This window comes from Sinocyclocheilus rhinocerous, unplaced genomic scaffold (assembly GCF_001515625.1).
Source record: "Sinocyclocheilus rhinocerous isolate Xijiao unplaced genomic scaffold, SAMN03320098_v1.1 scaffold392, whole genome shotgun sequence".
Lineage (NCBI taxonomy): Eukaryota > Metazoa > Chordata > Actinopteri > Cypriniformes > Cyprinidae > Sinocyclocheilus > Sinocyclocheilus rhinocerous.
The window spans coordinates 1,107,175-1,119,793 of NW_015638990.1; the positions used below are offsets into that span (position 1 = coordinate 1,107,175).

At 35.8% G+C, this 12,619-nt stretch overlaps 1 protein-coding gene across 4 annotated transcripts in view; it reads left to right on the plus strand.

Annotated features, from left to right (window-relative positions):
* neurl1ab (neuralized E3 ubiquitin protein ligase 1Ab) overlaps positions 1-11,806 on the plus strand; it is a 32,125-nt gene extending 20,319 nt beyond the window's left edge. For 3 of the 4 annotated variants that reach the window (XM_016566431.1, XM_016566428.1, XM_016566430.1), the window contains exons 2-6: positions 5,215-5,423; positions 5,770-6,091; positions 9,553-10,182; positions 10,838-10,993; positions 11,106-11,806. In XM_016566431.1, coding sequence (XP_016421917.1) covers positions 5,253-5,423; positions 5,770-6,091; positions 9,553-10,182; positions 10,838-10,993; positions 11,106-11,341 — 1,515 coding nt within the window. In that variant the 5' untranslated portion in view covers positions 5,215-5,252 and the 3' untranslated portion in view covers positions 11,342-11,806. Of the gene's footprint in view, positions 1-2,412; positions 2,608-5,214; positions 5,424-5,769; positions 6,092-9,552; positions 10,183-10,837; positions 10,994-11,105 lie in introns of those variants that run through there. The other variant, XM_016566427.1, reaches the window with a different exon arrangement.
* Positions 11,807-12,619: the final 813 nt, after the last annotated feature.

Sequence of the window (12,619 nt, forward strand, 5' to 3'; positions counted from 1 at the left end):
AAATTTGAACTAGCACCTCATGACTACACCACGTTATGTACGAAAAGCTGCAAAAGACACAGGCGCAAGTGGAATGTACAAAACATGGTGACATTAATTTTTAAGTAAATATGATGGGCGATATATTGCGTCACCAAACATTATTGAGGTCATGTACATATATTGTGCGATAAGTCGATATATTGATTATTGCGACAGGCCTAAGTTTCTATGGATAAATGCTAGAAGAACTTCTACATCCTTAAACAAATTTTATATTCCGAACAAAAGTTGGTTCATTCCACATTCATTCAGGTCAAGCCACGAGACTCAGTGTCTGGACTGTAGTCTACAATACCATCTCCTACTACTGCAACTTTTCACTGCTGTCTTTCTCTCTGTCTCCCTCTCTTTCTCTCTGTCTGACTTTCATTCCTTTTACTTATTTCCTCTTGCTCTAGCCTCTCTCACTCTTAAGCTTCTGAATCTGTCAAGGCCTCGAGAGGCTTAATCAGTGTCAGAACGGCCTTCACCAGAGCCTCCAGCTGTGGACATATTAGTTTACATACACACGTGTGTGTGTGTGTGTGTGTGTGTGTGTGTATATGTCTTTTGTTTCCCTGCACAGGAAATTGTTCAAACTACTGGACACAGAATTAGACTGTCTAAGAGGGTGCTCAGGGAAAGCATAGGGGCAGAACATCACCAGAGGACGCGCGCACGCACACACACACACACACCATATGCACACACATAATGCAACTCAGCTGCATGAATAAAATTCTGATCCTTTGCCAAAGTTTGTCCTTGGTAGAACAACCATCTACCAGCGTTGTTGAAAATTATGCATAAAATGCACAGAATGTTCATGCATAATCTAAATGTGAGGACTGGTGAGGTTGAAACGTGAACGCGGCTATATGAAATGTTTAGTGAGCGCAGGGCACCCTTCAGTGGACGACAGAGAAACTACACTCCCTTGTCGGATTAAAAATGATTCCTGTGTTCCTTTGTAGTTTCATATAAATGACTTTCCTGCACCGCGTGAATCTACAGCGCCACGGCCAAATAAACCATGTGAGTTTACAATGTGTATTGAATGTTGTTGTTCAAAACCAATACCACGTATCGCGAAATAATGGCAAGAGACGTCTTTTTATTCGCATTGACAAAGACGTAGTTTTTATTGACAACATACAACATGGCCAAAGTAGTCCGATTCGTAAATAAACGACTATTGTTTTACTAAATCAGAATTGTACAGCGTAACTACGGTAGAACAATTCTGGAACTCATGACTCTTGTGAGCCGGTTCTTCTTACTGAATCAGAAATCTGAATCTGAGTCACAAATAAATGACTCGTGGTTATTTTAAGGGAATAAAAACATTCAGCGCGGCCACTGTACTGCGATTTACAAACAGATTACTCTTGGTTGGTTTGAGTGAATCAAACACGACGCGCCAGTGTCGTTTATTACAACCAAATGACTTTTGTAAGCCGGTATGTATGAGTTGTTCATAAAGACAAGTTACCGGTTTGAATAAGTCTGATGAATCCTTCACTGAATCATTTAGACATTTAGAGCGGTTACTGAATCTGACTCACTTACTGAACTGCAAGTTATAATTTTTTTTTTTTTTTTTTTAAGTGATAACTTTATAGGCCAGTATGTAGTGAATGAAATGGGCACCCCGCTGCCAAAACATAATTCAGTAGGACACTCTAGGTTTGTGTAGCTACTTTGTTCATTCATAGCTAGGAAAGCAACTGATGATTAATGTCTTCTGTTCATTTTAACTTTTCATATGTTTTATATAAACACAAAGTGTCTGCAAGTATTGTGTGTAGGCCTAAATTATATATACACAAACACCCACTCACAGAATAATACTGTAAGTGTCCACTGAATTCAATGATTATCAATAAGATAATCATTTGAAGTGAAGCTGATTAGATCAAGACACAGTATATGTCAGCTTGACCACACCATGATTACTATTCAACGCAATAGGCTAACAAGTTACTGTTATTTTAAAAAGGTATGCTTTATTTTGTGATTCTGGAAATTTGTGGTCAAGCATAACATGATACAGCAAAAAAATCATTTTACAATATCAAAATATATGTCAAAGGGGTCGTCTGTTTCTATTTACCTCGTCTACTAAAACTACTAAAACAACTAAAACAACGGGGATAGTTAAGGATCCTTTAAGTGCGAGTTATTTTAATCTCTGTCATTTTGGCAGCGCAGACAAATGTACGGATCCCTCTGAATTGCGAAATTGAATTTAACTGTCTCTGCTATATATTAATCAGGTCATTCAGACGTTGCTTAGTAACTTGCCTAAAGCGCCCAGTCACGTAAGCTAATTCATCATCAAGACTAGACCTCCCAAGCCCCGCCTCCTATGCTAATGCGAATCCTCGCGGAAGGGTCTCGCTGAATGAGAGCGCGTTTGCGTGTCTGCTGTACAATCACACACCAGAGTATCTGCCACATACTTAAGAGTTACTTTATTTGAAATGCAAAGCTACTGAAGACCAGAATCAAGACATTTTTGCAGGATTTTATTGTGTGAACATCACTGTGCTGAAATGGGTGGCCAGGTAACCCGTACCTCTTTAGGTGAGTGACAGTAAAATTGCGTCTTTTCATAATAATTTCGAAGACCTAATATATGAATATAATTTATCTGAATTATTCTAATAATTATTTTTGTCTGCATTTTCCTTAAATTATCTGAATGAAATTTGTTTAGTTTTTTTCTCATTATTGTAAAGACGTTGTAACTAGCCTACTTGTAATATAGTCTACTTGTTGCTCAGAGTCCTATCATCAAACAAATGATTTTCTCTTCTGTTTCTCCAACATAAATGCATTTCAGATAGTTTGCTTTGACTGTGGCAACTGTTTGTACTGTTGATCAACACTGATCAACAGTTTGTTTTTCAGAGATCCATTGTTTTTATATAAAGATAATTATAATTACTACAGAATAGCTAATCCTAAACGTAAAAGAAAATGTTTAGATGTTTTATAATGATTAAATTAATCATAATTTAAAAAAACATTGTTTTCTTTATTTAGCATTACTTAGCATTAATTATTTAGCATTTTGAGTATGTCCTCAAAGGGGCAATTTTTGTCCCTATAATAGTAAATCCCCACACAAATACACATAGCTTTAGATATGCCAGTTATATAGGTTTTGCTCTCTCTTGCTGTGAACAAGGAAAGTAGGCATAATAGAGCATTTCAGGTTTATACCCACTCAGTAAATGAAGCTGACACTGAGTCAACCTGACACTTAGGCCTGCTATTGCCTACAGCACTGAGAGAGAGTCGACACATATAATGGGACATGACATTAGTATCAAGAGAACATCTCTTTAAATAAAGAGGAAAAACAAGAGATATTGAAATATGTGATTAGTGATTAGACTGTTTGTTGTTGTGAAGACCAGCAACTGCCCCCACAAAATAATGTCTTAACAAAAAGATCAACTGCAAAAAGTTTTCTTTGAGGATTAGGTTTAGGGTTATAGGATAGAAAATATAATCGATCAGTCAAACAGAATGTAGTGAAAATCAACACTATGAAAACAAACACATTTATTGGTTTTCATGTATTTGTCATGACATAGAAGTCAGGGGTTTGTGGCTGGAATATTATTTCTATTTATGCCCCACTTGGCTGTATGCGTGTTTATATACAGTGTCTCATGATTCCCATATAAACACATACACAAATACACTCACCTGCAACTGCATCAATTGCCCACACAGAGATTGTGCAGATAAAGTGGGTGAAGTATGCAGAATCAGTCTCTCGCTTGTGCAGCTAAAATCTAAAGATTCAATTGTTGACTCACACCCAGTGAAATGTCAACAGCGGTTAATTAAAGAGAGAAATGTCTCTGAAATAAGACTGTGTCCTTGACTTAATGCTCCGGAGTGGTCTGGGAAAATATGAAAGGGAGTTGAGGAGTGAGTGTTTGATCACAAGCCAGTTTCGCCTGTGAGAATCAGTGCACATTGGATTTGCTACTCTTTAATGGCTAGTTATATTTTCAATTATTTATTGTCTCATTAATCATCATGGAATTGTGTACTATATATACAAAATAGTTCCAGAAATTGACCATATTGCAGTTTTATATAACTACATTATTTCAGTAGTTTAAAATAGTCATTTATTTGCTAATTTCTTTATTTATTTGTTTGCTTTTTTGTTTTTGTTCTGGTCAGTCCATTAATTCTGGTTTATACCTAGCTCCACCACAAACAAATACTTTAGCAATGAAAAAAATATTTTAGCATATTAATTTAACATGCTTTTGTTATATATAAAGGAAATCTATTCTTATATTTCAGTAAATGTTTTTTTCTTCAAAATATATGTAAAAATGTATCTTGCAGCAATAACTATATATATATATATATATATATATATATACAGTATATATATATATATAAAAATGATACTGTACATAGTATACTGAAGAGATGTGATAAATTTTGAACACAAACTGTAATGCTTTCAAAACTATTGCAAATCATTCTCAAACTGTGACAGAACATTGGTTAGCCAGCTAGATAACTTTACCCTGGTAAAATATGTAAATAAAACAACAGTCTTCAGTAAATCAAAGTTTGGCATAAAAACACATGATCAATGAATGAAGTAGTCATATATATATATATATATATATATATACACACACTACATTCGGTTGAAAATGATACTGTACATAGTATACTGAAGAGATGTGATAAATTTTGAACACAAACTGTAATGCTTTCAAAACTATTGCAAATCATTCTCAAACTGTGACAGAACATTGGTTAGCCAGCTAGATAACTTTACCCTGGTAAAATATGTAAATAAAACAACAGTCTTCAGTAAATCAAAGTTTGGCATAAAAACACATGATCAATGAATGAAGTAGTCTGGTGTTGAGTAGAGATGTTGACTTTCCATTGTGTGAGTGTTTGGAGACATAACCTCATTTTTGGCAGCCTAAGAAGCAGAAACCTGCATTCTGTCTCTCTCTTTCTCTATCTCTGTGTCCCTTTTGTTGTCTCTCTGTTCTTGATAAAGGTTTTCATTCAGAGATGCTAGCGACTGTCCTCCCTCTGTTCCGTAAAAACAGCACAAAGCTCTTAGAGAGAATAACAGTGCTAGTCAGAATTTACACTGTTTTTCCTTTTCCTTTTTTGTCCATCTCTCAGATGGAGGAACCCTTCGCTGCCACCCCTTAAAGGTGAGCATGTGCCAACATTTGCCAGCCCCCCCGCCGCTCTGTTTCCATGCCAACACGAAAGGCTCTCAAATCGTGATGGACAAGATGCAGCGCAGCGTGCGCCGAATTGCCAGCTTCTGCAATGCCATCACCTTCACCAACCGGCCAGTCAGAATCTATGAACAGGTCCGGCTCAAGGTATGGTAACCCAACGCTTACCCATTTCCACATGCCACTTTGTGTGGTCCCAAAATAGCCCTAACATATCCTTCTTTCATATCACTCCATCTCAAACTTTCCAGAGGAAGGGAAAACAGAAAGAGAATGCTAGAAATGCTAACATGTGAGGTTGTGCTGTTATCTATTTCTGGTGAATGAGGTTGTTTGGGAATGAAAAAACAAGAATCTGTGTCTGATAAATGCGTCTGCTGGTCTCAATTTATCGCATCAGACTTGTCACACAATAACTTTATCATTTTTCTACAAATATATGTAATTTTAGCTAACTCTCTCGGTTCCTCTCACTTTTGGTCGCTTCTTTTAGATCACAAAGAAACAGGGATGTTGGAGTGGCGCCCTCCGAGTGGGTTTCAGTTCGGTGGATCCATCAGATTTAAGTTCAGCATGGCTACCACGGTTCGCCTGCCCAGATTTAGTTAGCGAAAGGGGATTTTGGGCCCGAGCGCTTCCTGAGGAACAATGTGAAGAAGGAACCATTCTGTCCTTCTGGTTGGATAACACAGGACGAGTGTTTTACCGGGTAAACAGCGGCCCTCCGATCTTCTTCTTCGGCGGTGTACCAGCCGGAGAGCCGGTTTGGGCGATCATTGACATTTATGGGCTGACACGTGGAGTACAGCTACTAGGTAAGTTCACATGAAATATCAGATTTTACAAATTTATAATGTCCCTTTACATTCTAAACCAAGCAGTCATCAAACTGCCTGAAGCTGGTTTGCCGGACGTCTCTTGAAGTAACTCTCTACACAGATCAGATGACATGCCATTCAGAGTTTGCTCCGAGTGGAACTGCTGAGCTCCGGGACAGGCATGTAATGTGGGCCAGTATCTGAGCTGTGCTTCACTGAGTACGTGCTGATCGTTCAATGAGTTGTAAAGTTCACGGAGGCCAGTGTGTTTTTGCTGTGCTGAGCACGTTTAAACAATTTAAATTCACAACATTTAAAAGTAGAATTCTAGATTTATACCCTCTTATCCTAATTACAAAAACTGCCCAATGGAAAAAGATGGGAGAGATTGGAGCAGTTGCCTAGCAACACTTTCACTTTTAAAATGAAAAACATATGCCGGGGAATTCCAGAATGCTGGCAAAGTGAGAAAAACTATTTGTGCTTAACACAATCAATAAACCCAGTTGAATGGAAAATTAGTATTCCATTCATAATTTAGTTGTAGTGATATTCTGTAGGAACAAGGCCAGGTTTAATTAAGCCAGTTAAGCATGCCTTAATCATTGTTTATTTGTTAAGGCATTGGTAAAGCATACAGATTAAGAATAGAGTTGTTATTGTTGTTTGATATTATTATTTAGCATTTTTCACCTAAAAATTGTTTGGCAGCCGTAATATGGTCAAAGGTTGACAGTATTTAGGAAACTTTTGAAACTATTGTTGTACCATTATAAGCTATACTTTTGGTACCGTTTTGATTTATTTATTTTTTTACATTTTTATTTATTTGTTTGCTCTGTTAGAAATGATTCTATTCTGATTTGATCCTCAACAAACATTTCAGTTGATTTGAACATTGAAAACATTGCTTAATATTTTTGTGAAAACTATGATAATAAAAGCATACATTTGAAATAGAAATATTTTTCAATATTATAAATGTTTTTACTGTCACTTCTGATCAATTTAATGGTCTTTGCTAAATAAAAATACTCATTTATTAAAAATATATATATGTGTATATATATATATATATATATATATTACTGACCCCACACTTATGAACAATAGTGTAGTATCAGATGTGTTAGTACTGAGAAGAATCAGTGAATTGTTTTATTAAACCAGGGCATTTAAATGACTCAAACAGATTTACTAAAATGAATCAAACTTCACAATACTGATGTTTAGACAAACATGTTTGATTAGTACCTCAGTTGTCTCAGCTACTGTATAAGCCTGTGTATGCAAAAAGCATTTTGTAACATTACATTGCTGCTTGTTGGAAAAAGTAGCTTGTTACTGAAGAAGCTACATTGTTTTGAAAAGAGCTGAGCTACTGTCTAAAAAGTAACCTAATTTAGCATTTCTACTTTTAGTTAATTGCTCCCTTACACTTACAAAAAACAAAGCTACAGAAATAGAAAACTAATTAGTTTTCATGTTTTTTTGTAAAATTTTAGTACATTTTAGTGAATGCATTACTATATTCTATTTTAAAAAGATCTTCTTTCTCGATCTCTCTCTCTTACGTTTGAGTAAAAATAGTCAGTGTTTCCAGTGTCAGATAGCAGTATATCTTAGCAGTGAGAACGGGCTGTGTTCAAAAGCATAGACAGCATGTATGTGTATTGATATCAGGGGTCAGTGTTGGTGTAACTTCAGTTAACCCTTGGGACATCTAGACTAATTTAACCTTCATTATATAACCTGATCTCAACTTTCAAACCTACTATGCAAGTACACATATACACACCGTCATATTTTGCTTTTTATCTAGCTAGCAACATCCACTATGTGTATTCAAGCCTATTTTCAGTTGCACTTTGCCTCTGTATAAATACACGTGCATAGTTGGTTTATAGATGAACACTAATCATGCCGCCAGCGATCCGCACATGCTGTGCTCTCTCACGTTACCTCTGCTTCCAAAATGTGTTTATAGTCGGATGGCCAGATGCTGTGACTAAAATCTCCTCCTGTTCTCACTAATGTAGATCACACCACATCTGGCATTTAGTCAAAGTGGTTCAGTGCTGGATGGAAGGTCCCTTGTACTGTTGGTCATCACGTATTACCTACATGTGCTTTGTTTTTTGTAAAAATAAAATTCATGCTTTATATGGATAGAGTATTTTTATACTTTAAAAATCAGTATGACACAGAAGTTACTAATAATATTGGACCAATGCACGTGTTTCCTTCCTTTTGATCTTTTATTTCATGACCCCAGTGTCACTGAAGCTTCCATGTCTCAATAATTCCTGTTCAGACTAGTCAGTGTCAGCTAAAGGCAGTTCAGTGGATGACAGCGACGTCAAGACCGAAAACTAAAAACGGCCGAGAGATGAACATCTACCACGTCTGAGAATGTTTCTGCTGATGCGGCTGCAGTGAAAGTTATAGCAGACCAGTAATTTCCATCACTGAAGCTCTGGTGTTTTCATCAGCGGCTGTCCACTGTGGATGGCCAGTGGCAACGTTTTTACTGACTTGGGTCAAAATGAATAACCACCCAGTACAATTATACTGATGCTGCTGATTGCAGGCTACATGAGCAATAGATTTTTATGACGAAAATATGAATGTGGCTTATGCATGCAAAACTCACTGCCACAATGCTAGAGTGTTGTGGATGGTTGCCAAGGTGTTGCTATGCAGTTGCTAATTTTAAAAAAAACAATTTTTAGCATGGTTCATCAATATCAGAAAATCCAGAAAAAAGTAATATTAAATAATAATAATTATATATTCAGATGCAAAAGCCTAAAATGAGCATTTTTATCAGACTGCTATGTTTAGGTTAAGTAATTTTTACTCTAATGGCAATGTATAGGTCCTTTTCTATGCAATTAAAGTAAAATAACTAAATAAATATTATATATATATACACATACATGCATATATATCTTCTGTGACATGATTCTTCAGAAATCATTCTAATATCCTGATTTAGTGCTCAAGAAAAATTTATTATGATCAATGTTGAAAACAGTTGTGCTGCTTAATATTTTTGTGGAAATGTTTTCAGGGTTCTTTGATGAATAGAATGTTTAAAAGAACAGCATCTAATTGAAAAAGACATTTTATAACAATGTATGTCTTAAACTTTTTATAAATTTTATGCAACCTTGCTGAGTAACAGAACCTTTTTTTTTTAACTAAAATAAAATAAAAAATACTTACTGACACCAAACTTTTGAACAGTAGTGTAAATGTAAAAATAGAGATAATAATAATGCACAGCACAAATAATTTTTATGTGGTTGCTAGTGTTTTCTGGTTGGTTGCTAGGCAGTTGTCTTCCCTTCTTAAATAATTATTACCTGCCAAGCAGAAAAATGTAAGTTCAATCACTTGGAAAAAATAATAGCAGGATCCTGATTTTCAATGCAGTGCATATGTGTTTTTTCCAGACAGTAAGATGGTGCCAGCTGAATATCTCTGTCCTGCTGTGACTCATGAATGCATGGATGAGTGGCATCTGTCAAGCAACTGCTCTGAGCTTGACCTCCAGGAAGATCTGCCATCCTTCTCAAGCTCTCCAAACGCCCTCAACTCAGTGCTGTCACGTCAACTCAACGATGACTTGCATTTCCACTGTGTGCATGGCAACGGTCTGAGTCTGCTGACTGAACACATAGCGATGCGTTATTATAACAGACCCGAGGATTGCGCTCTGGCGTTCACACATCGGCCGCTGCACTGTGGAGAGTGTGTGTTCCTAAAGGTCTCGTTGAGGTCATCCGCTCTGAATGGATTTTTGTCTTATGGATTCACTTCCTGTAACCCAGCCCATATTAATCCAAAGCACCTGCCGGTCAGTCCAGATGACCTGCTGGACCGCAAAGAATTCTGGGCTTTTAGCTGCCTGTCTTCACCGCTTATGGGCGGGGATATCATCGGTTTCCGAACAACTGCAGAAGGGGAGGTGCTTGTGAGTCATAATGGAGGGAGAGCATGCAGAGAGATGTGTGTGGATAACTCCACTCCTCTGTGGATGATCTTCCATTTACAGCCACACATCAAGCAAATCAGCATACTGGGTAAAATATTCAATTATACTAATTATTGCTCTGGCTTAAAGTGTTTATGATTGTTTATCTAACTTTTCACAAGTGACTTTAATTTATTATTGATTATAATTCAATACTAATAATGAAAGGTATGTTTGACATAATTACTGAATAGTTAATGCAGAATGAATGCACTTTTAATTATTGCTCTGGCATAATGTGAAGGTGTTTAGATTTATTTTTAGTTTTATTTTTTCCTATAGCCAATTTTACATAAGTAACTTTAATTGATTTTGATCAAAATTAATTAATTTATAATATAATATAATATAATAATTATTTGATAAATTTTTGTACTGAACAGTCATGTTTATTACATAATAAAAGGTATGATTGACATTTTTATTTAATATTAGATGTGCAGGGTTAATGCATTTTTAATTATGTCTCTGGTATAATGTGAAGGTGTTTAGATTGTTTTATTTTTTCTTATATCCAATTTTTCATACATAATGTGAAGATGTTTACAGTTGTTTGTTTTTTCCCATATCAAACTTTTTATTAGTGACTTTAATTGATTTTTGATTACAATGAAATTATAATGTAATATCATTTTAATTATTTGTGTATTTATTATTAGTTGTGTAGGGTTAACAGATTTTTAATAATTTTTTTTTTTTTCAAGGCACTTCCAGTGGTTACTCTCCATCCTGTTCAGAAATACAGAGGTCCATCTTTAGTGATGCCAGTCACCTCTCAGCCAATCAGATTCACAGTACAGCAGTCAGGGGTTTTACAGACAGCTTTGAGTCCCGCCCACAGAGTCTCTGCAGTTCTGTAGGTGCGTTCCTGTCCTTTATTCTTTAATTTTCTATTATTTGTTGATTTACCAAATTCCTCAACAAAAATATATTTCTCATTGCTGTTTTCTTTGTGATTGCTGTGGTCACCAGGGACAACATTCAGTTCACTGTCCTCAGAATCTCCCAGTACCCCATCATGCTATGCGATTACTGGTGAGGAGTGTTTGATTTGCTGTGAGAGGGCAGTGGACTCAGTGCTGTACGCATGCGGACACATGTGCGTGTGCTCTGTCTGTGGTGGGAAGCTAATGGAGATGTCAAACCCATCTTGCCCCATGTGTCGCAGCCCAATCAGAGACGTCATCAAAATATACCGCAGCATGTAAACTGGAAACCACCTCTCTAACAAATAGGATGACCGTACTGGGTGATTCTGAAGAGGCTCCTTCACAGGTTGAGCAAGGAAAAGGTACTAAATGACTGCTTGATATACTAAATGACCAAAAATGCAGAGAAAACCCAGAAGTACAGTAACTGCATAAGTGGATGGCACAACAATAATGTAATCCCAGATAATAAGTCTCTATTGCCTATAAATCTCTATGGACAAATGGCTAGATGTGCATAATGGGAAATCAAGCTACTATGAGACATTCTTATTTTCGTTTGATAATATCCTACTAACTTCATACTGTTAAAAGACTGTTCACAAATAGTTCTTTAACTTGTATATGTTAAATCAATCCAGAATAAGAATCTGAAAACTACATTGTGGATTTGATGTGTTGGTAAATATATTAAACTGAAAAACTAAAAACTGTTTTACATACCAAAGTAGACATTCACAAAACTGTAAGTGCCAATAATTTTATTTATGTTCGTTGTGAAATAAAACTATAACTGTAATGCTAACCAACAGCAGAGCCTGTCATTATTACTGCTAAGAAAAATGTAATTATAGATTCATGTTTTAAAGGTTTTTATATTAAGCATTTATAATAATGCAATGATTGACCACTTGATGATTGAATGATTATTTAGTTAACTTACATATGCCCTATATTAATGCATGGACATAAACAGACAAACACCATCAAGCTATTGTGATGAAGATTCAAAATAGCACTTGGCTATTTATAATAAGACTAGATTTGAAAATGAAGTGATTTAATAGGAATAGCACCATGTTTAATTACACAAACAAAGAGACACACAGATAGATAGATAGATAGATAGATAGATATTTATTTGAAAGTGCATTTAGTCTGTAAACAGTTTTAGTAAAAAAAAAAACAAAGAGACACATTTTAACCAAAACCTTCTGCAGATTATTAAGACCAGCTAAGAGCAATAACTAAAAGCCTGTTCAGTGACAATAACATCACATCATCCAGCACAAGCAGGAGGATTCAGCATATAAACAAGTTGTCAGTCAACAAGAGAATTCACTTGTGACTGACTCATTAGTGTTCCCTTTGATTTTGTGAACAGAGACAGCAATGTCTCTTATATATTAATGCATGGACATAAACAGACAAACACCATCAAGCTATTGTGATGAAGATTCAAAATAGCACTTGGCTATTTATAATAAGACTAGATTTGAAAATGAAGTGATTTAATAGGAATAGCACCATGTTTATTTACACAAACAAAGAGACACA